This window comes from Rasamsonia emersonii, assembly GCF_000968595.1.
Source record: "Rasamsonia emersonii CBS 393.64 chromosome Unknown ctg1118621762105, whole genome shotgun sequence".
In the NCBI taxonomy this organism is placed as follows: Eukaryota; Fungi; Ascomycota; class Eurotiomycetes; order Eurotiales; family Trichocomaceae; genus Rasamsonia; species Rasamsonia emersonii.
In genome coordinates this window covers 1-19,899 of record NW_013562638.1, presented here as the reverse complement: position 1 = coordinate 19,899, position 19,899 = coordinate 1, and the positions used below count along the sequence as shown (strand labels likewise).

The following is a 19,899-nucleotide window of genomic DNA, read 5'->3' as shown; positions in this document are numbered from 1 at the left end:
CAAGGGTCGGGACGGAAATTCATGGAGTTTCTTTTTTATTTTGTTTTCTGGTATCTCTTCCGAGGAAAAGTGTTTCCCAGGGTTGTACACCATATTTACACTCCCAGCAAGGGACAAGGAATGTACCCTACGGACTCTAGGAAGGGTCTTGCTCTCATGATCTCTAAAATGACAGGCATAGATTTAATTAATAGTTTATAATAGCAGGTATGTTTTTACAGCGGTGCGATGGCCCACTAGGAAATAAGTTTCTAATGACGTGAGCCTTGACTAAACATGCAGCTACCGTCTTCTATCTATGTACTCCGTAAGCTCTAGATAATGGCAATATTTCAGGATCCTGGTGCCTGATCCGCATTTCCGTGCCGATCCCGTTCAGCTGTGAAGACACCGGCGGCTGTCACGTGCTGCGGCCGCGGAGATGACGTCGCATTGTTAGGCGCAACGCAACATCTTGGGATGGTTGCTCACTGCGGTTTTTTTTCTCTTCTAGCGTATTCCATCGCTCTTTATATTTATATGCTTAGTACCTGGCGCGTTCGTTGAAATTCTTGGCCAATGGCTTGAGTACGACTGTCCTTGATGATTGACTAACCGTTGTTGCTGTCCGCTGTCTGTTATCTCGCATCTCGCAATGCAGACAGCCGTCCTGAGGGGCCTCCTGGACGGCGTCACACGGAGGAGCATCGGCGCGCTCACTCATCGATTCAATGGCGCTCGACCATCCGTACTCTTGAATACGGCGATACGGCGGTCATTCCACTCTCCCCGTCAACGACCCGCGACCCAATGTCTCCGTCTCCGGTGCTCTGCTGCCAGACCGTCTCTCACCGCCGCGATATGTGTCCGTCATAAGTCAGATGGGCCCAGCAAGGTCCAGCGACGGCCAGCCTTGAGGATTCTGTATCATGTTTTCGCGTACTGTGGCTTTTTCATCATTAGCTGCGGTGTTTTTGTTCTTGCCTTCTTTATCTACGATGCCTCCACATATCGCGAAGATCCCAGCACAGAAGATATTCCCGTGTCGGAGTTGGCGCTGAACCCCAGGAGAGGCGGACCTAAGAACCTGCCCATCGCAGAAGTTCTGGTGGATGATGAGGATTCTGAGGCCCATCAAGCGTTGAAAGACAAGCCTAAATTGGTCATCCTTGGCACTGGATGGGGTAGTACCGCTTTGCTGAAAACTCTTAATCCTGGTGACTATCATGTTACCGTCGTGTCCCCTGTAAACTACTTTCTGTTTACGCCAATGTTGCCCTCCGCCACCGTCGGCACTTTGGGGCTGAAATCGCTGGTTGAGCCTGCCCGGCGGATTGTACAGCGTGTAGGGGGTCACTTCCTGAAGGCTCAAGCAGAAGACGTGGATTTTTCTTCCAAGTTGGTTGAGGTCTCTCAAGTTGATGCCAACGGGGAAAGGCAACATTTCTATCTGCCGTATGACAAGCTGGTTATCGCCGTCGGTATGCTCTGTTCTCGTTTCTGATCGTGGGAAGATATCTGCTGACCATAGATTTGAGGCTCTGTAACCAATCCACATGGCGTCAAGGGTTTGGAGCACTGTCACTTCCTAAAAACAGTCGACCATGCCAGGGAGATCAAGAATAAGGTCACCGAGAACATGGAACTTGCGTGCCTGCCCACTACGTCCGACGAGGAACGCAAGCGACTGCTCTCCTTCGTCATTTGCGGCGGTGGTCCAACAGGAGTTGAGTTTGCAGCGGAGCTCTACGACCTGTTGAATGAAGATCTGTTGAAGTCTTTCCCTAAGATCCTGAGGAACGAGATTTCCGTCCATCTTATCCAGAGCCGGAGCCACATTCTCAATACCTATGACGAAGCTCTTTCCAGATACGCCGAGGTACGTTTCCTATTCTTGTTATGACAAGCAAACATTTCTAGGAAAAAACGCTAAGTCTGGAAGGCTCGTTTTGCGCATGAATCGGTCGAAGTTTTGACCAACGCCCGGGTCAAGGAGGTCCAGCCCGACAAGATATTGTTCACGCAGATGGAAGATGGCAAGCTCGTGACGAAGGAGCTCCCAATGGGTTTCTGTCTGTGGTCAACCGGAGTTGGTGAGTCCAGTACAAGGTGTTCTCCAGCCTCGCTGTAGCCGATTACTGACGATCGCGGGACAGCTCAAACCGAATTTGCTAAGAGGCTTGCGAAGAAGCTCGCGGGGCAGAACAACAAACATGCTCTCGAAACCGATACCCACCTGCGTCTGATCGGAGCGCCGCTGGGTGATGTCTATGCTATTGGCGACTGCGCCACTGTCCAAAACAACATAGCTGATCATCTTGTCACGTTCCTTCGTACGATCGCATGGGAGAAAGGAAAAGATCCGGAAAAAGTCCATCTCACATTCAAGGAATGGCGAGAAGTGGCCCAACGGGTGCGGAAGCGTTTCCCTCAGGCCGCTAATCACCTGCGGCGGTTAGACCGGCTGTTTGAGCAGTATGATAAGGATCATTCCGGCACCCTTGACTTTGGCGAGCTTCACGAGCTGCTGGTTCAGATCGACTCCAAACTCACCTCCCTACCGGCCACCGCTCAGCGAGCGAACCAGCAGGGCCAATACCTCGGACGCAAATTCAACAAGATCGCAGAGGCCCTCCCAGGCATGAGGGCCAACGAGATCGACTACGGTGATCTCGACGAGGCTGTCTACGATGCCTTCAAATACAGGCACCTGGGCAGCCTGGCCTACGTCGGGAACGCCGCCATTTTTGACTTCCCCGGTCTGAACTTCAGCGGCGGGCTGTTGGCCGTCTACCTCTGGCGCAGCATCTATTTCTCTCAGAGCGTCAGCCTGCGGACCCGAATCCTGCTTGCCATGGATTGGACAAAGAGGGCGTTGTTTGGCAGAGGTATGATGATCGCTCAATCCATTCTAGTCTGACTCTTTCTTTCTTTTTCTCTCACCTTGGTTGCTGACATTCGACACTTGGTGTTTCCAGACTTGATGAATTTCTAAATTAAGGCATATATATATGTCGCGCGCTTTTCTTTCCCTTTTTTTTTTGGGAGGTATCGATCAGGTTTCAACCAATCGGCTAAATTTTGGAAGAGGAGGTCGAGGAATTCCCAGGGTTACGTTTTTCTACGGACGGTTTTTTTTTCGTATGTGCGTGTTGATTTTTTTTTGATCTTGAAAGACGTTAGGTATCTCTCTTTCCTTAAGCCCAGCTTTACCGTTCTCTTGTCTCTCTTTCTTTTTTTCTTGCCCTTTTCGGTTTCTTCGGTTTTCCACTTTTTTTTAGTTTTCTTCTGTTTGTCGTCGCCTAGTGGTTGGTATACATGGGTTTCTATACCTTTCTATAAAGATATATAGAAAAGATCTATATATCTCTCTATGTGTGTATATATAATAACTATGCAGAGGCTATATACAGAGAGAACAGTGGACGATCTCTGATAATTAGCAAGCAGGACTCTAGATCCTCCAGATACAGGATGCATCTGGCGTGAACTTTCGCATATATATATTTGACTATTAACTTTATAAACTGCAACGACGGCAGATATATTACTTTGTACACTGATCCACCAGGAAAACTGTGCTTCATATTAGATAGATTGACAGATGATATAAATAGTAGATCTCGTTATTTCACTAGAACACTTCCATTCAGAACGCAATGCAAACCCTTCCTTCGCCAGTCCGTTGGAAAACCCCAAAAGCAAACCGATAATGCCAGATGCCTCAACGCCTCGCTAAATGCAGGATCATTTCATGTATACATCATAACTCTCGCAGGCCTGCTACGAGGCGTGCGCTTGCGTAGTCGAGTGCCGACGACGTCGACTGGGACAAGATTTACGAGACCATGGGATCAACGTCCCCATTGTTAGTCATTACAGCATCCTCAGAGTTGCCATTCTGGTTGGTGCCGGCGTCATGATCGTGATCTGAATTCGTTTTATCCGGGACCAATCCCAGGTCCAAATGGTCGGGTATGTCTTTCTTCGCTTCTCGTGCTTTCTGCTCCGCCCATGCGCGGAGCTTGACCAGATTGCGCAATCGAGCCTCTTTACGCGCACCTTGGCTTTGCAAGATGGCTTCGTTCACTTTCGTTGCGATCTCCTTGCGCAAATCAGGATGAAGCAGAGAGGCCAGCGAAGGGGCCAGGTTTTCCGACGGGAAAATCAAGAGAGCCAGAGTACGCTCCAAGTCTTCCAGAAACTGTGGATTGGTTGGAGCTCGCGGCGCGAGCTGGGACGTTGCAAAGTCCAGCGCCGGTGTGATGTCTCCATCAGGACTGGAGGTGCATTTACGAATCAGCTCGACAAGCTGTAATCGGAGAAGAGAGAAGTGAAGAGACGGATTTTCATCCAGGATCTGCAAGGATCGATGTTAGTGATTGATGAATAACACCGGTACGATGACGGGCGAATATCATGATCAACAAATACACAACGCTGCTCATACTGAGGACTGAAGATGTTTGTTCTTCATCAACACCCGAAAGGGTATATGAGTGGTGCATGAAACTGGTTTAATCATAGCAAGGAGGATGGGAGATAAACAAAAGAGATGGCATTCCACAGGAGACCAGTTACATACCTGAGGGTTCAGCTCATTGATTTTTTCAATGGCGGTCTGAATGTCTCCCGAGTGGATCGCGCTGCGAATCTCTACTCGTTCCTGAATCGACTCGATGTCGGCCCTCGGCTGGATGTTGGCCTCCGCTGCAAATTTCTTTGCAGCTGCAGGATAACCATTGGTGACGAGGTAGTCCATCACAAGATAGTTGATGTCACTACCAGAAAGTGTCAGCTATTACTGTGCATGACAAAGACGTAAGACAGCAAGAATGCTCTATAGATCAACAAAGACTCAGACAAGTAATTATGGTTTCCTCAAGAGTAGTTCGGAGAGATTCCCAACTTGTTCTTAGGCACATCATGCAAAAAGGAGAGGAAAAACTTGGGCAAAGGAGACAAGTGTACTCACGTCTTGGAAGGCTTGACCTCGTCCACCTTCTTCTCAAAGTGGTGCCATGTTGGCGTGGTGGTGGAGGGAGTCGACGACATCTGCTTGCTGTTAAAACTGGTAGACGCCACGAGCACGGCGGGGCCATACGTAATTGGTGGAAGCCATGATATAGCAGATAGCAAGCGATGGTGTTCTAGGACTTTCGAAGGTGATGGGAAGGCTGTCTCTCGAGCTGAAAAGCCGTCGAGACGGGAGCCATGAGGGAGGTGTAGCAGGCGAGGTCTGGTGACAGGCCTGGCGGCACAAAGGAGAGGAGAGGAGGAAAGAGGGAAAGCAAGCGAAGCGGCCGGAGGCAGCCAGGCAGCCCGGCACAGAGTCGGCCCGATTGCCCTTTACAGCCGCAAGCGAGGCTGGTCGGGTTTGCCCGATTTGCGCGATTTGCGCGGTTTGCCTTGTTTGCGCAGTTTGCAACATGTCACGTCCCTCGTTGCCTGAAAGAAATGGATCCGCAGGCACACGCTATCCGCTCTGGGGAAAGCGTAGCCGACCTGGACAGTGACCTAATGAAACGCTCCACCACAAAAAGTGACAGGAGCTCTGATAAGCGCTTTTACCTGTGCATGGTCGCCATTATTTAATTTGTTCGAGGCCTGGGATGGACTGATCCTGATCCTGACCCTGTGAGGTTCTGGGCGGCAATGTCGAAAGTGTGCTGGAACATCGCTGCCGGTCTGCCCTAGTGTTGCTACATACAAGCGTTATCTACTTACTTTGCGAGACAAGATGCAGTCCCTCCCGCCCATTTACTCGTCCGCCACCAACGAGAAAAAATACTCGCCGCCATGGGAAGATCTGAGTATCATTGGAATCGCTGGCAGCTCGGGTTCTGGCAAGACATCGGTGGCTATGGAGATCGTGAGGTCTCTGAATCTCCCTTGGGTCGTCATTCTCGTAATGGTACTGTACATATCGTCGGGCTGCAGTGCTGGTAACGAGGCAAATGGTCCCTAATCTGGACGGATGCAGGATTCCTACTATAAGACCTTGACTCCAGAACAACATGAGAAGGCCCATCGGAACGAGTATGATTTTGATTGTCCTGAGGCTCTCGACTTCGATGCCTTGGTGCAGACTCTGCGGGACTTGAAGCGAGGGTAAGCCTTTCTTGCCGGGCTGGAGAAGCGGTAATCAGCTGCTCTTCATCAAGAGCTAACTGCGGTATAATTTCAAATAAAAAGGAAGAGAGCCAATATTCCAGTTTATTCATTTAAGGACCACCAGCGACAACCTAAGACGACCCCACTTTACTCTCCCCACGTCTTAATCCTCGAAGGAATCTTGGCCCTTCACGATCCCAGGATTGTTGAGATGTTGGATGTCAAAGTAGGCTGGTGCTTTTCCCCGCTGGCGATGGGGATTTGCCAAAGCTAACCCATTTTTCAGATCTTTGTGGAGGCTGACATGGACGTCTGCCTGGGACGAAGAAGTAAGCCATTGCTTGCAACACGAGGGTATTACGGGGTTTCTCTAATGGGAGATGCAAGCCAGTCCTGCGTGATGTCCGAGAGCGAGGCAGAGATGTCGAGGGCATTATTAAACAGTGGTTTACTTTTGTTAAACCATCGTACACGAAATATGTCGAACCGCAAAGACACATTTCAGGTCTGCACCCATCACTGCTCGGAAGTGCCGTAGACTGACGGTCCTTAAGATATCATCATTCCGCGTGGAATCGAAAATAAGACAGCCATTGGTGCGAATATGTTCAAATCCTATCTCCGAGATGCAAGCTGACTTGTTTAAGATATGGTTGTCAAACACATCCAGCGGAGACTGCAGGAGAAGTCCGAAAAGCATAATGCGGATCTGGCGAAGTTACGGATGCTCGCTTCAGAGGACGAGCTGTCGTCGAATGTCATCGTAATGAAGCCGACGCCCCAGTTTGTGGGCATGAACACCATCTTGCAAGATCCATCTACGGAGCAAGTAGACTTTGTCTTCTACTTTGATCGTCTCGCATCTTTATTGATAGAGAGGTGAGTTTCTTTCCCCAAATTTCGGATTGCCACAGACTAATATATTATATATAGAGCCCTTGACTTTACGCAATACGTCTCTGCCGAGGTGACAACACCTCAACAGCACAAGTACAGAGGCCTACTACCGTCGGGCATAGTCTCTGCAGTCTCCATTCTGAGAGGGGGTTCTTGTCTGGAAACGGCTCTGAAACGAACCATTCCCGATTGTATCACGGGCCGCATTCTCATCCAAACTAACGAGAAGACATCCGAGCCAGAGCTGCATTACCTCAAGCTTCCAGCGGGCATTGAAGAGCATTCCACCGTGATGCTTCTCGATCCGCAAATGTCCAGCGGAGGCGCGGCCCTTATGGCCGTTCGAGTCCTCGTCGACCACGGCGTGGAAGAAAACAAGATCGTCTTCGTGACATGCGCCGCCGGCAAAAGAGGGCTTCAGCGACTAACGTCCGTCTATCCTGAAGTGAAGGTTGTGGTGGGCCGAATAGAAGAGGAAGAAGAGCCCCGGTGGCTTGAAAAGAGATATTTTGGCTGCTGAATATTGCGCAATTTCGAAATCGCATGAGCTTTTCTTTTCTTTTCTTTTTTCAAATTTTTTCCCAGCAATAAAATTTCGCATAATGTCAAAATCTCCTGTTTCCGTTCTAATTTCATGATGCATGAAGGAGTTTTTGGCTATTGAGCATTTGGTCTTCCGACGAGAAATATGCCACAGTCTCACTATATATAGTCTCTAGACCGTATATCCCAATTTTTCCTCTTCTATAATGTACTTAGATACCTTCTGAAAGGGTTCTTATCATCGACAAGACACAAAATTTATATATTGTTCACCACAGTATAAACCCTTGTAAACTCAAACGATAGGTTGCTGGAAATATGAATAGCATGCGGGTTAGCTAGGTAGCTTACAACTGCGGACATCAGTCGGAGATAAACGCACGGGCCACATCAAGAAAAATCGCAAGTGCTCGACCGCCGCGATCGATAGTCAACAACTTGCAGACGAAAAACGAGTCTGAACATTTGAATTCAGCTTCTCGCAAGAATTTTGCTGGTGTTACCCCTTTTTGCGATAGTGGTTTTTATCTTTTTTCCCCTCCTCTGAATCTCCAGTCTCAACATTAACGTCTCTGCAAAATGACCGACTCTGCACGAAAGAAATCTAAAGGCGGCGGTGGTAAAGCTGCCGGGTCGATTATCAGTAAGTAGCAGCTATGTCCATTTTCTCTTTTTTCGCTTCCCCGTTGTAAGGACGGCTGAGTTGTGCAATGGGAATCATTTTTCAGAGAGAACTGTTGCTTTGACAAATTTCGATCGCTAACGTGTGAAATCGTGCAGCCGACCCTCGGTTTGCCAATATCCAGAGTGATCCCCGCTATCGCTTGCCCAGCAAAAAGCACACCCATGTCAAGATCGATAAGCGCTTTGCGCACATGCTGCGCGATAAAGAGTTCTCCAGAAACGCCGCCGTAGATCGATATGGCCGCAAATTAGCCCGGGACGACACCAAAAAACAACTCGAGAGATTCTATCGTTTGGACGAGGAGGAGGTGGAGGATGAAGAAGACAAGGCCTCCCAAGTCAGCGTTGATGATGACGAGGAGGTGCTTAGAGAATTGAAGAACGTTGAGAAGAGAGACTATGACCCAGCACGAGATGGCGGGTTCTCAGAATCCTCCTCCTCTGAGGAGAGTTCTAGTGACGAAGAAGATGATGAGGAAGATGCTGATGCTGAGGAGGTCGAGTTCCCCGTGAAGGAGCAGATGGACGTCCCGACAGGGGAAGTAACGAATCGGATAGCTGTCGTTAACCTCGATTGGGACAATATCCGCGCGGAGGATCTGATGGCTGTCTTCTCCAGCTTTACTCCGCCTGGTGGCCGTATTCTCAAGGTTTCGATATACCCCAGTGAATTTGGGAAGGAGAGAATGGAGCGAGAGGAAATAGAAGGCCCGCCCAAGGAGATATTCGCATCCCGAAAGAAGGAGGAAGAATCCGACGATGACGATGGCGAAGGAGAGAATGGAGAACCAGAAGATTCCGAGGAGGAAGAGGAAGACATCAAGAAATCTATCTTGAAAGAGGATAAGGGCGAGGAGTTCAACATGACGCAGCTGCGGCGTTACCAGCTGGAGAGGTTGCGATATTTCTACGCCATCATCGAGTTTTCATCAAAGGATGTTGCCAAGCACGTCTATGATAACGTCGACGGTACGGAGTACCTGTCGAGCGCAAATTTCTTTGATCTCCGGTTTGTCCCTGATGATGTCGACTTTTCGGATGACAAGCCCAGAGAAACATGTGACCGGATACCGGACGGGTACAAGCCCAATGAGTTCATTACCGATGCTTTGCAGCACAGCAAAGTGAAGCTCACGTGGGATATGGATGACCACGCCCGCAAAGAGGCACAGGCCAAGGCATTCCGGGGCGGGAAAAAAGAGATCGATGAAAACGACTTGAAGGCATATCTCGGCAGCGACAGCTCCGAAGATGAAGATGAAGATGAGGAGGTCGAGGTTGTCGATGGAACTACTGCGGATGGATCGAGCTCTAAAATATCCAAGAAAGAAGCGGAACGACAGCGAGTGCGGGCATTGCTTGGTTTGGACAATGAATCAGCTCTCAAACCGAAGCCTAAGGGCCCTGTCGGAGACATGGAGATTACGTTCACGTCCGGCTTAGCGGGCGAGCCGACTCGGGATTCTGTCTTCGAGAACGAGCCCGAGCGCGAAGAGACGACGAAGGAGAAATACATCCGCAAAGAGAGGGAGCGAAGGAAGCGGAGAAAGGAAAGAATCAAGGCTCTCAAGCGCGGCGAGGCCGTCCCTACGACCGACAAGGATAAGGACAAGAAAGAGGAGGGTAAAGATGGCGGTGAGAAAGAAGATCTCGGGTTCGATGATCCCTTCTTCAACGAGCCTACAGAGAAGGTTTCTGCGTCTGCCAAACGGAAAGAGGAGAAACGCAAGAAGCGCGAGCAGAAGGAAGCGGAGGAGGCTGCTGCGGCAGCTCAAAAGGCTGAGCTTGAGCTGCTCATGGTTGATGACCAGCACACGGGAATTAAGCATTTCGACATGAACGAGATCGAGAAGGCCGAGAAAAAGGCCCGCAAGAAAAAGAAGGGCAAGGGCAAAGAAGGGCAGGATGAGAAGGCGCCCGGGGACGACTTCGAGATCGACGTCAACGACCCACGCTTTGCCAGTCTATACGAGAACCACGAATTCGCAATTGATCCCACGAATCCAAGATTCAAAGATACGGCGGGAATGCGGGCACTTCTTGAAGAAGGCAGGAAACGGAGAAGACTCCGGGAGGAGGCTGATGGTGATGAACCTGATGACCGCACTAAGAAACATAAGAAAGCATCGTCGCAGCGTGAAAATGCTGGTGATGATGATTTGGACTTGAAGAAACTTGTGGCGCGGGTGAAGAACAAGACGAAAAAGGCATGATTTTTTTTTGTCATTTGGGATGGAATAGAAGGCGTGGGATTCAAACATTATTATTTTTATTGTATCCATGGACGTTTACCCGACAGGCGCATCAAGTTTCCACAAGTCCTTGTTTTCTTGGTCCCTTTAACGGAATTACTATTTTTGTATGGCATGTACTTGTAAATTCCTCCAATATGTGTGTCGATCGATATCAGTTCATTTTTATTTTTCTTTTCTTCGATGAAGGGGCGAAAGCACTCCCACATTTATAGCAATAATGGCACCGATAAATGCGAAATGAGACAGATATTTCTCCTTTTGCTGAATCTAAGACGAGGGATGAAAGGTTCAGGAGCATATACACATGGATCTATATAAAGCAACGGTTGTAAGTTAAGGGCTTTAAGTTAGGTCCAGACAGACGATCAGAAAATCTGGGGTGCAGCAGCAAGCCTGATCGTCTGTGGCTGAGTAGTTGTTAGATCGCCATGGAGGACACTATTATTGCATCAGCTCTGGGGGTGCACGGGCCTGGGATCATCGGCTTGGGCAGCTGTGCAGGGAACACGACTGGCAAGCTGCAGGCAGGCCTTGTTTGCGGCATCTTATCAGCCATGTGCGCTGCAACCCTGCACGACACTACGCAGTGGGTGCATGTGGGCTGTGCCACAGTGCTGGATCATGGCCCTACATGGGGCACAAGGGAGTATGCACTGCACCGCCATAACTGGTTTAATTGCGAGTGACACAGACTCAGTGACAGCATAGTGAGCCCATCTGCCTCTGCGATCAATCAGAATCCTGATAATCTGCTGTCGTAGTGATGATGAGCTGTCTGCGCCTAGCGCCAGTGCCTGCGAGCTAATTACTAAGTGCAGCGCTGATAGATGGGCACTTGCCCGATCGGGCATCTGCCTTCACCGCCCTTGTGGCTGGCCTCCGCCGCGTCTCCAGACATCTCCGTCCTGCTCCGGTCCGCCGAGCTGCTCCTCTTCGCTCACTGCTGTCTCTGGATCTTCATTGCAATTCTGCAATTCTGGGGTCATCCTTTTCCTGTGCCCCTGCATTGTGTGCATCCCTTGTAACACCCTCCAAGACGTCCTGTCCGCGTTTGCCAAGCACCGCCCTTGGTGCCTCCCAGGTAAACAACAGCCAGAAGTCCAGGTGGGAGAGGTGACGCCTCGAGTCTGGTGAACTTCAGACATGGCGGCCACAACCTAGCCTCTTTTTTTGTCTCCTCACTGTCCCTTTCTAGTGGAATTACTGCCTCCTGCAGTCGCACGACAGCATTCATACGGTCACAATGCTAGGCCGTTTGTTGAGCACCTTCAGCCCAGCAACATACTCGTCGCGAAACCCGGCTGTCCTAGAATCCGTTACTGAGGAGGAACACACCTCTAGTCTTTTGTTTCCGGATGCCAGCCTTCTTCGACGCTCCAACACCCATGCATACCCGCTTCAAAGCAGCTTCAACTCTCCGAATGCCGCAAGCGCCGGTGGCTACGACGATCGCGGTGGACTCGAGTTGGATGTGATCAAGGATTTCAGGTTCATCATCGCCCAGAACGCCCTTGGAGACAGAGACGAGCCATGCATCCTGCTAGATTCTCGCGGCTCCCCAGATCCGACCCCCCAGGGTCTGGGTCTGGATCCGCAGTTGTTTGACTCCGGCTCTGGCCGACACTCCCGGACGTCTAGCCTTTCAAAGGCTTCACGACGAGCATCGATCCAAACAACGCAGTCGTCTCTGACAGAGGGCAGTTCCATTTCCCAGAGCGCCTTCGCCCGGAGGACCCCTCCGGGGTCTTCCGGGGCGTTCTCTCGCGCTAGAGGTCGCAGCTCGACGTATTCGCCCGAGGGGGCTCACGAACCATTTCATAACCGTCCCTCCGCAGATTCGACCGAATCGGGTCTCTTGAATTGCATATTTGGAAGCAGTGCCTTTAGCTACCGGGGATCCTCGACGAAGATGCACATTTTGTCTACAGATAGCGAGCCAGGACAAGCTCCAGGGTCCTCGCCTGCCCCTCGAGAAGTGGATACATCGGCTGCTCGAGGCACCTCGACGCGTGGTCCCCTGGCAAGGGCCTATTCTTCCGGCTCTCAACCGGCACCCTCAAGTTATTTCTCCGATCGAGCCCACGAAGTCAAGTCTGCCCCCAAAGTGACGGTCCTCATCACCAGAATGTTCAGTGTCAACCTGCCCGAGGGCCGAGATACATCTGTGGAATCTCAAGATGCGCCAAACCCCGCGCCATCGGAGTCCAGTCAGGAGAGGGGCTATCCATTCCCGGATGTCTTCAAACGCCCAAAGATCAAAGAAAAGAAAACCCCCATGTATGCAGTCGCTATCACGATTCAGATACCATTAGGGGCACGATATCATGCACGGCCCTTGTCACGACCCGGTGCCAACGCTCCGGGCTCCATGTCATTCTCGCTCGATTCCGATCACCGCTGGAGCAGTGCGTTGTTGGACGATAGCCTTTCTCTTTCTGCTAACATCGACGAAAGGATCGACATTTTGGTGGACCACTGGGATGTGATTACGCGCACGCTATCCCATCTTGAGAAACTCGCGCGTCGAGAGATTCTTGCCCTGCTCAAGAAGATTGATGCTCTCTCGGGCCCTCAACCGAAACCTGCCAAAGTACCTAATATGCAAAGAACCAATCAGACGATCGTTCAGCTTCGTCCCAATGACCTTGCAGGCCATACCAAACTCAAAGAAGAGATGCTCCTGAGTGCTCAGAGAATATCTGCCGCGCTCCGGATACCCCGAGTCGTGATCGGGCAAAGCCGATGGGGGGTGTGGCGCGAGGAAGCTCGCTGGATTGCCCGTCTTCTTGCCGACAAAGAGCATGGGCTCTTTTTCCTTGTTCTCATTACGGCATTTCTGGGTAATCACACGGAATGGCTCAGCTTCCTCGGGCCGGAATGGTACCGGAAGCGTCATTATCAGCTGCAGAAGGCACAACAGGATGCGGAACCAACGATCTCGAATAGGACCGTGATTATCTCAGATAACAAGATGGTTGCGCGGCGATTGATATTTCTTCTATCAGCTTTTCTCCCATCCAAGCAGCGATTTGAGGTCCTAGGTTCCCCTCTCCGTCCGGGTACATCCACGTCCACGCGGCCGCTCTCGCAGAGTCCACCGAATGTGCCAATACTGAGACAAGAATCCCTTCGAAGGACCATCAACCGGCGGGCCCGCGTTCAGAGACTCAACGCGGAGGATACCGAGAACCACCAGAGGTCGACCAGCGTCTCTTCCGGCGAAACCGCCCATAGATCGTCCGAGGATGGAGAGCCGGGCAATCCTGCGGAATATCCGAAGAACAGAAGAGATTCTGATGTTCGATCCATCCGAACCGCCAGCCTACCAATCCACGCGAATGATGTGCGAACGAGAAATTGCAGCGCCGCAACTACTTCTACAACCACCCCCAGCTCAGCTGTACCAGTTCCGCATTTTGCTTCCCGTCAACGGCGCACCAATGGCGATGACAGCTATGCGTCTGCAAAGCTTCTACAGAACCTGCGCAGAAGCGAAAGCTCGAGTACCGGCTCCGATGGTAACTTAGCCCCAGCTGGTAGCAAGTGGGGTAACATCCTGTCTGGGTTTTGGCCTTCACGTCAGGAATCACCTGCCAACAATGGCAATGCCGGTTCCGTGCGTCGTGATTCTACGAGCAAGACAGCAGCCCCCCGGCAATCAGAGGATAAACCACAAGACACCATCACCAGCAAGGGGGTAGAAGCCGAATCGTCACTGGAGAGTGGATCCAAGGAACCCCCATCGAGTGAAACCATCGCTATCCCTAGCTCGCCCACTGCTTCACGAAATAGCTTGGACCAGGGTCAGCCGGAGTCGCTTTCACAGGCGGATAGCATAAAGGATTCTCCGCTAAAGCTTTCCGTACGTTCAAAGGATGGTGTGGTCGATGTTGATCTTCCTCTTCCCGGTTTTGTGTCCTTGTCGTCTTCGGGAGATTCAACTTTTACATCACCAAAGAAACCAAGAACGTCCATAACGAGTGTTGATGCTGTGGGATCGACTCACAGTAGTCTCTCGAATGTCAACTTTCCGCTCAGAGATTACGAAGGTCCCAACTTGAACGTTGCTGGCTGGCTGAAAAGCTTCCATGAGGATTTCTTGCTCCAGGCTGTGCGACCATACCATGGCGTCGAGGCTGACATCAAGCGAGCCATGATCGCTGAGTCCATACCCCAAGTATCACTTACCGCTGTCGATGCTGAGACCGCTAGTGCAAACGACAGGTGGGTAGACGTTGCGACGACGCTGATCGCGGATACGCGCACGTGTACGGTCAAGCGCCTGCGCCTTCGACGAAAGATTTCGGCGACCGGGGCCAAAGTTGGTACTCCTGCAACCCCTCGCCAATCGTCCGAATCAGGTCAGTTCAGCGGCTTCTTCTCAACTGCCACCCGGTCTCGCAAAAACTCGACAACTGCTCTGGCTGATTGGCTAGAGCTAAATGATTCTGAAGTGAAATTCGTCGAGGAACCCGTCATGGACGTGGATGGGACGCTCGTCGATGCTGTAGAGCGAGTTTTGGTGCAGAGCGGGCAGTCTTCTCTTGCGCAGTCACGAGCGCCTTCTCCTCACCGGGGAAACAGGGGCGAAGATAAATCGACATCCGAAACAGCAGCTCGCAATGACGTGCCACCTGTTGTCGAGGTACCTCGCGGCGAATGCCGGAAGATGGTCCTCGGAGCATTGGAAGAAGTGGTCCGGAGTGTGGCTGCTGAGCACTGCCGCGAAGACGTCGACGCTGATTTCGGGCTTGGAGCTCCATTATCCGAGACAGATAGCAAGAGACGCACCGTCCACGCTGATAATACCCTTAGAGAAGGCGTTCGGAAGTGGCTTCTTGAAGTTGAGGAGGCTTGCTGACCGAAGCATTGTTCCGCGTCAATATCTTCTAATGACTCCAGAGACAGGTTACCTCCACAATCCTCATAGCAGCTGCCTCCTACACCGGTTATCTCCGTGCGCAGATCGAGAATTAGTCATTCACTACTTGGCGTTTCTTCCAAGTGTGTCCTGGATGACGAAATCCTCTATTTTCGTTTAACTTGTGGCTTCGTGCCCTTGTTCGACTTTTGACGGCCGTTCTAAAGATCATCATGATACCCAGGTGCTTTTTGTTGTTGTTTGCTTTGCTTGCAGTTGCTTTGCTTTTTTGAGTCACGTTTCTTAATTTATGCATTGTGGCTTTTTTTCCCCCTTGCGTTGTGGGAGGTTGTCTGCTTCAATTCATTGATACACGTTTTAATGATCTGCGGGTTGGGCGTCTCACGGTTATTTTCGTTTTCTTGTTTAGGCATCATCATCCATCCATCCCATATTGCCGGCCTAGCTTTCAGCATTTCGGGTTCGCGCAAATTTTTTTTTACTTTCTTTTTAATAGGTGCTCATTCATCCTAGTCTTTTAATCTGTGGACACCGGGAGCCAGGTATGTATGTCCTAGGGCGTATGATACCTAGCACACCGGTTTTTAGCTTCTTAACAAGAGTGTCTATTCTATCACTTCAATTTGGTTTTCAACTTCAGCGTACCTTGAAGAAAGAGAAACGAAATAATTATTCTGGGTGCATTGCTCGATGATGCTGGGCCATGGGTCAAGACATCGAGGGTCGCAGCAACTCGTAGACTTTGGCACACAGATAGATCTCTGAAGCGGGTGGCATTTTGTGTAAGAACGCTTTTCGATAATTGACATTACTTTACCAAATGAATTAGAAGGGACTTTAAAATAAAACAGGAAGAGCAGGCACCCGCGCATGTCGAGGCGGGATAGCAGTAAATACACAAGGCTATCCAATCACTACAGCGGACAAAGCTCTAGACTCGTCCTCAGACATATGGAGAGTGTTTCAGTAGCGAATTTAGCGTCTGGTATTTTGTGAACAACATATATTGAACGCAACTCCAAGATGCACAGGGTCAGAGTCTTGTTCGATATACAAACCAGAGACATCCTATGATTGGTCATTTCATAGATACGATACGCTCGAAGTTGGAGACAGATATCTATTGGCCAGCAATGCAGGTCACATGATGCGCTCACCGCCTTCCTAGAACAGCTACTCGATGATCCCCGGACGTGATATCAATGTATCTCCAGATTTCTATCCCCGGAGTCTCAGCCAAGCTCCGCTGACGGAACTGCGCATGGCTCAATTGGCGGACACTTGAAGAAAAGAGGATGCCTCCACGTGGGCCCTCAAGGGGATCGCACCTCCGGCAGGTCAGCGCAGCGAGCCTGGATAGTACCTCCTCCACCGGTCCCTCTGTGGGGACTTCACAGTATGATCCCTCAGCAGCCAACGACAAGTCAGACAAGCAGCCGGGCTCTGGTCTATATCGCCAGCTCTGTACGCTCTGGGTCCATGATGAGAGCTTCTCAAGGGAAGAGGTTCTGTTCAACAGTTCCGCGTTCAGCGAAACTGGGGTCAAACCGGGCGACGTGATCGAGATCACCCTTGTGCGCAGTGGCGGAGATTCTGCCCATCCCCAATTGAAGTCCGAGTTCGGTGCCAGAGCCGGCAATGACGGTAATGTCGAGAGCAATTCAAGTCTCAACCTGGGTGGTGGGAATTCGAAATTCGCTTCGCGCACCCAGGGCCGGTTTCTCTTCGTGGTCAAGCCTCTGCCGCAGGACATCAAGCAACGACATCCAAAGCTGGAAATATCTGTGACAAGCAGCGTCGCGAACATATTTGGCTTCAAGAACCGCTGTCATGTCCTCCTTTCGCAGGTTGACCGCTCACAATGCTCCGCCTCCCACGTTGACATCTCCTTTCGCGACCAATACCTGGTGCGTGCGGATATGTGGAGGCTTGTCACGTCAGAACTGGTCGATAAAACCATCTACAAGGGGCAGAAGATTCTTTTCATGGGAAGCATCAAAGCAACAATAAAGCACATCTTCATCCGAGGGAAAAAGGTCCTATCAGGCTATTTTGCTCCCAACACGATTCCTGTGTTTCGGAGTGAATCGGCGAGATATGTCTTGTTCATCCAGATGTCCCGGGAAATGTGGGACTTCGACGCGGAGGGGACCGGCGATATCCTCTTCAGCCGGGTGATCAATGGCTTCTTGCCAGAGCTTTTCAAGCGCTGGGCAAACATCGACGCCAAGCATCTGGTCACGATCGTGCTGTTCACCCGAGTTGAGTACGATAGTACTGTGGAGCATGGGGAATCTGCGCTTAGCATGGACCCCCTGAAAAGAATACCTCCTAGTACTGATCATGTGCACACGCGGGACTTCTATCGAGTCGTTGTAAATGATATCGCGAGCGCTCACTGGACAGCGATCTTGGATGAGCTCAAGAAGAACTTTCGAACGTTCTTGAGGGATGTTTCAATCCAGAAATTCGTTAACCCAGAAGATTCAACGACCGATGGAACCAAAGAGAAGAAACCGCAGATCGTCACTATCGCCGGACGGCCCACCTCTGCAATACGCGGGAATATCCTTGAAGCCATCCATCTGGCTACCTCGCACATGACCTATGACCATATCGATCGCGATATGGCTCGTACAGGAACTTCAATTGTCGTCATAACGCCAGGAACTGGGCTCTTCGAAGTCTCCTACGAATCCCTGGCTGCAACAACAGAAGCCCTCACGAACCTTGGGATCGCCATCGATCTCGTTTGCCTGAGCCCCATGCCACTTCATTCTGTACCATTGTTTAAGTATCGGAGACCACAAGAGCGACCTAGTAGCTCACGCTTCGGAGATTCCCATAGCAACCTGTCAGCTTCAGAATATCGACACTCTACAGCCAGTTTTACGAGTAAGCTATCTCCGTTTTCTCCCAAGGGGTCAGATTTTAGCACCTTTTCTCGCCCTGTATCTCGAGACCGGCCCTCCGCAAATTCGAAAGAATGGTGCTATGGAATTCCCCATTGGCTCGATATTTCTTTCTGGAACCCGGAAACTTATAGAGAGGGTCGTAGGATTGCAAAGAAGGATCTCAATGCACCGATTCCGTACACCGTGACGAAACAGTCGAAGCTCTTCGTGCCAAGGGTGCGTATGTACGAGATTCAAATGATGGGGATCATGGAGAGTGAACAGTCCAATATTTCCATTCCCTATCTCTCGGAGAGGAACTATGGCTTTCAACGGACTCCCAACCTCACTCCGAGCTCGCATCCGAGCATTATGGTTTCTCCCGCAGGCAAATATCCTCTCTCTCCCAGCTCGTCCTACAGGGTGCAATTGAGCGACAGCCTGAGGCCAGAGCCATTCCTCTCCAGTTTCACGAGTCCTAAAGAGATGATGCTCTCCAACTCGGCGAAACAGCAAAGGAGAATGCTCAGCTGGATGGACGACTATGATGACCATGTCTTCCACCCATTCCCGAAGAAGCGCCATTCTCGAAAACATTCTAAATCCAAGAAACTAGCTGAACCTGAGACTCAAAGCTCTCATACGCAGGACCGCCTGTCGGCAAGATCGATCATGAGCTTGAGAGAGCATGAAGAACATGAAATGGAACGAGCTTCCTCGCTGCGCTCCACCCAGCGGAAGGTGGACACACCCTTGTCCTCCCCCAAGAGTCCTATTTCAACCAAGGATCAGTCACCAAGGAAACCAGCAATTAAAACGAATCGTACTTCAAGGATCTCACGCACAATCAGCTTTGCTCTACGTGGGCTCGGCTCAGGCCCTCCGCGAGCTCAGGCAAGTACCGAAGTCAATGTCGAGCATGCCAGAGCTCTTCCTATTCTGAATAGGAAGACTTCGACAGGAATGACTTCGGATACGGAGAGCATCAAACAGCAGACCTCTTCGACAGATGAGACTGCGTCGATATCGACGGTCAATGAATTGCCAGCAGCGCCATATACGCCGAAGAAACCCACTGAGAAGCTGGAAGTTCCTCAGTCGAGGCCGATATCTATCAAAGTCGTCAATAAGAAAGTTCGGGAGGAGGCGGAAACAGAGCGACAAAGTGTCGAAAGCTCTTTCCACCCTGCGACAGAAATTCCCATCGACACAGGTAGCCACGGTGCAAGCCATGGACCGTTTCCCATGAAGAGAACGGGTCCTAAATTCGAAGCGGGGTTCAATGCTGGGGTACGCGAGACATCTACGAGTCACTCGCCGACTAAGGCATTAGCTCCGATCTCGTAGGAACAAACTTATTTTAGTTCCTATTCCTATATTAGGGGATACAAAAAACACGTCTTTTTAGCGCGTCATTCGGCTCAGAGAGGCCTCTGAGCCCCTAAAAACCACCATGGAACCTCCCGATCCCCATGGTGGTGGTGTTATTCACGCGTCACCCCCGGCAAACGGCCACGCGGCAAGCCAGCTCACGGAAATCCTGGAGGTACCAGACACCCCAACCCCAAGCCGATGGAACATCACTGGACCTCTAGGGCTTGATATGAATGAGAATGATCAGGAAAATGACCCAAAAACGAGCAGAACCCTG

At 50.7% G+C, this 19,899-nt stretch overlaps 6 protein-coding genes across 6 annotated transcripts; 5 read left to right on the top strand and 1 right to left on the bottom strand.

Annotated features, from left to right (window-relative positions):
* Positions 1-634: 634 nt before the first annotated feature.
* Positions 635-2,899, top strand: T310_9349 (NADH:ubiquinone reductase (H(+)-translocating); the record flags this gene model as incomplete). Its single annotated transcript, XM_013468185.1, has 4 exons — positions 635-1,460; positions 1,578-1,858; positions 1,922-2,072; positions 2,136-2,899. 4 exons carry the CDS (start codon positions 635-637, stop codon positions 2,897-2,899), a joined length of 2,022 nt encoding a protein of 673 aa, XP_013323639.1.
* A 918-nt stretch (positions 2,900-3,817) lies between these two features.
* T310_9348 (uncharacterized protein) lies at positions 3,818-5,034 on the bottom strand (the record flags this gene model as incomplete). Its single annotated transcript, XM_013468184.1, has 3 exons — positions 3,818-4,339; positions 4,565-4,760; positions 4,955-5,034. 3 exons carry the CDS (start codon positions 5,032-5,034, stop codon positions 3,818-3,820), a joined length of 798 nt encoding a protein of 265 aa, XP_013323638.1.
* Positions 5,035-5,719: 685 nt separating this feature from the next.
* On the top strand, positions 5,720-7,510 carry T310_9347 (Uridine kinase; the record flags this gene model as incomplete). The annotated part of the gene is made up of 6 exons (XM_013468183.1): positions 5,720-5,851; positions 5,963-6,090; positions 6,175-6,319; positions 6,380-6,422; positions 6,741-6,972; positions 7,027-7,510. 6 exons carry the CDS (start codon positions 5,720-5,722, stop codon positions 7,508-7,510), a joined length of 1,164 nt encoding a protein of 387 aa, XP_013323637.1.
* Positions 7,511-8,112: 602 nt separating this feature from the next.
* On the top strand, positions 8,113-10,430 carry T310_9346 (Pre-rRNA processing protein Esf1; the record flags this gene model as incomplete). The annotated part of the gene is made up of 2 exons (XM_013468182.1): positions 8,113-8,176; positions 8,314-10,430. The coding sequence occupies 2 exons, from the start codon at positions 8,113-8,115 to the stop codon at positions 10,428-10,430; spliced, it is 2,181 nt and encodes a 726-aa protein (XP_013323636.1).
* Positions 10,431-10,900: 470 nt separating this feature from the next.
* On the top strand, positions 10,901-15,333 carry T310_9345 (uncharacterized protein; the record flags this gene model as incomplete). Its single annotated transcript, XM_013468181.1, has 3 exons — positions 10,901-11,118; positions 11,234-11,576; positions 11,689-15,333. 3 exons carry the CDS (start codon positions 10,901-10,903, stop codon positions 15,331-15,333), a joined length of 4,206 nt encoding a protein of 1,401 aa, XP_013323635.1.
* A 1,316-nt stretch (positions 15,334-16,649) lies between these two features.
* T310_9344 (Vacuolar membrane-associated protein iml1) lies at positions 16,650-19,899 on the top strand (the record flags this gene model as incomplete). The annotated part of the gene is made up of 2 exons (XM_013468180.1): positions 16,650-19,538; positions 19,657-19,899. Coding segments are annotated over 2 exons (3,132 nt in total), but the record flags the coding sequence as incomplete, so codon positions are not given.